Source organism: Abrus precatorius, unplaced genomic scaffold (genome assembly GCF_003935025.1).
Source record: "Abrus precatorius isolate BTA unplaced genomic scaffold, Abrus_2018 Scaffold3, whole genome shotgun sequence".
NCBI lineage: Eukaryota > Viridiplantae > Streptophyta > Magnoliopsida > Fabales > Fabaceae > Abrus > Abrus precatorius.
In genome coordinates this window covers 25929960-25931756 of record NW_020874373.1, presented here as the reverse complement: position 1 = coordinate 25931756, position 1797 = coordinate 25929960, and the positions used below count along the sequence as shown (strand labels likewise).

The 1797-nt window shown below is 38.4% G+C and overlaps 1 protein-coding gene across 1 annotated transcript; it reads left to right on the top strand.

The window, feature by feature from the left end:
* Positions 1 to 670: 670 nt before the first annotated feature.
* LOC113862387 lies at positions 671 to 1306 on the top strand. The gene has a single exon (XM_027495475.1). It carries the CDS (start codon positions 671 to 673, stop codon positions 1304 to 1306), a length of 636 nt encoding a protein of 211 aa, XP_027351276.1.
* Positions 1307 to 1797: the final 491 nt, after the last annotated feature.

Sequence of the window (1797 nt, the reverse complement as noted above, 5' to 3'; positions counted from 1 at the left end):
ACTTTTTATGAAAATTTATTATATATTGAGAAAAGAAATATAAGGCGTTACAATTTTGGTATTAGAGCAGTTCATCCAGACCAGACTAGGGTATGGGACTAACATGTCTGTGTTGTGTAATAGATATACTAGAATATGAAATGATTATTTGCTAATATGACTTGTTAGATGTGAATTACATGAACTAGATCTATCTATGATAGATTAATAAGTAATTTGAGTTTATTGCATGATTAGAGCTATGGCTGGTAGAGGTACACCTGCTGGTGCTACAAATGAACTCCTGGAGCGCATGACCCAAGTCTTAGAGACTTTGACACATAACCAGGAGGCTGAACCAGCCGAGTATAGAGGACTTTCTTCTTTTACTAGGCATAACCCTCCAAAATTTGAGGAAAAGTTTGATCCTGAGGGAGCTCAGAGGTGGATAGCAGACGTGGAGAAAATTTTCCATGCCATGGGATGTAGAGAGGAGCATAAAATAACTTATGCTACTTATATGCTGAGTGGAGAAGCTGAGAACTGATGGAGATTTGCTAGTCAAACTATACTGCAAGAAGATGATTATATTCCTTGGGAGACATTCAAGGCAACCTTCTTAGAAAATTATTTCCCTAGAAATTTAAAGAAACAGAAGGCTAGAGAGTTCCTTGAGTTGAAACAAGGAAACATGTGTGTAGGTGAATATGCTGCTAAATTTCATGAATTGATGAAATACTGGCCTCACTATCAACATAATGATGGAGAGGAAGATCTATGTGCTCAATTTGAACATGGGCTTAGGCCAGATATTCGAGCTGCTGTTAGTGTATTCCAGCTGACAGATTTACCCACTCTAGTGAGTAAATGCAGAATATTTGAAGCCAATACTAAGGGTAAGACAGTGGATACCAGAATCGGTGGTCCTGTGAGGCAAGACCGAAGGCCTCCAAGATTTTCTAGAGGACCTTACTCTAGTCCAAATCAGTCTCAAGTGAAGGGGACTGTATCTCAAGAAGATAGTAGTGGTGGTTCAGGTTCTTTCAGAAGGTCACTAAAATGTTTCAAGTGTGGTGGACCTCATATTAAAAAGAATTGTCCTCAACTTCCACCAACATGTGACATTTGTGGGAAAATGGGACACTCTGCTAGTGTCTGTTGGTCTGCTCCACAAAAGAGCGGAAGCATGAGTGTGGAACAAAGACCTGAATCTAGAGCAAGCACTGGAACAAAGCCAAATGTGAAAGGCAAAGTTTTTGCTATGAGTGGAGTCAAGGCTTCAAAATCAGAGGAGCTTATTAGAGGTAAATGTATCATAAAAGACTGACTTGTAGATGTGTTGTTTGATTCTAGTGCTACTCATTCCTTTATTTTTGTGGATTGTATGAGATGTCTAGAATTACCTGTATCTGAATTCTCTTGTGATGTTATTGTATCTACTCCTACGGGTAAGCCCGTAGCAACTTCTTCTGTGTGTTTAGGTTGTCCTGTGATGGTACATGGTAGGAGTTTTAGTATAGATTTGATTTGTTTACCTCTTTCCCAACTTGATGTAATTTTGGGAATGAATTGGTTGTCATCTAACCATGTTCTATTGGATTGTAAAGAGAAAGTCTTGATTTTTGGCACTAAAGTATCAGAAAGTGCTAAACTCTTAGGTCCAGATCCATTGGAAAATGTAATGAGTGCTAAGGCTTTCATGGTTCTATTTTCAATTAAGACTGAAAAGGAAATGAACCCTGAGTATATCCCAGTGGTTAGAGATTTTTTAGAAGTTTTTCCTGATGATGTAACTAAATTGCCACCGGAAAGAGAGAT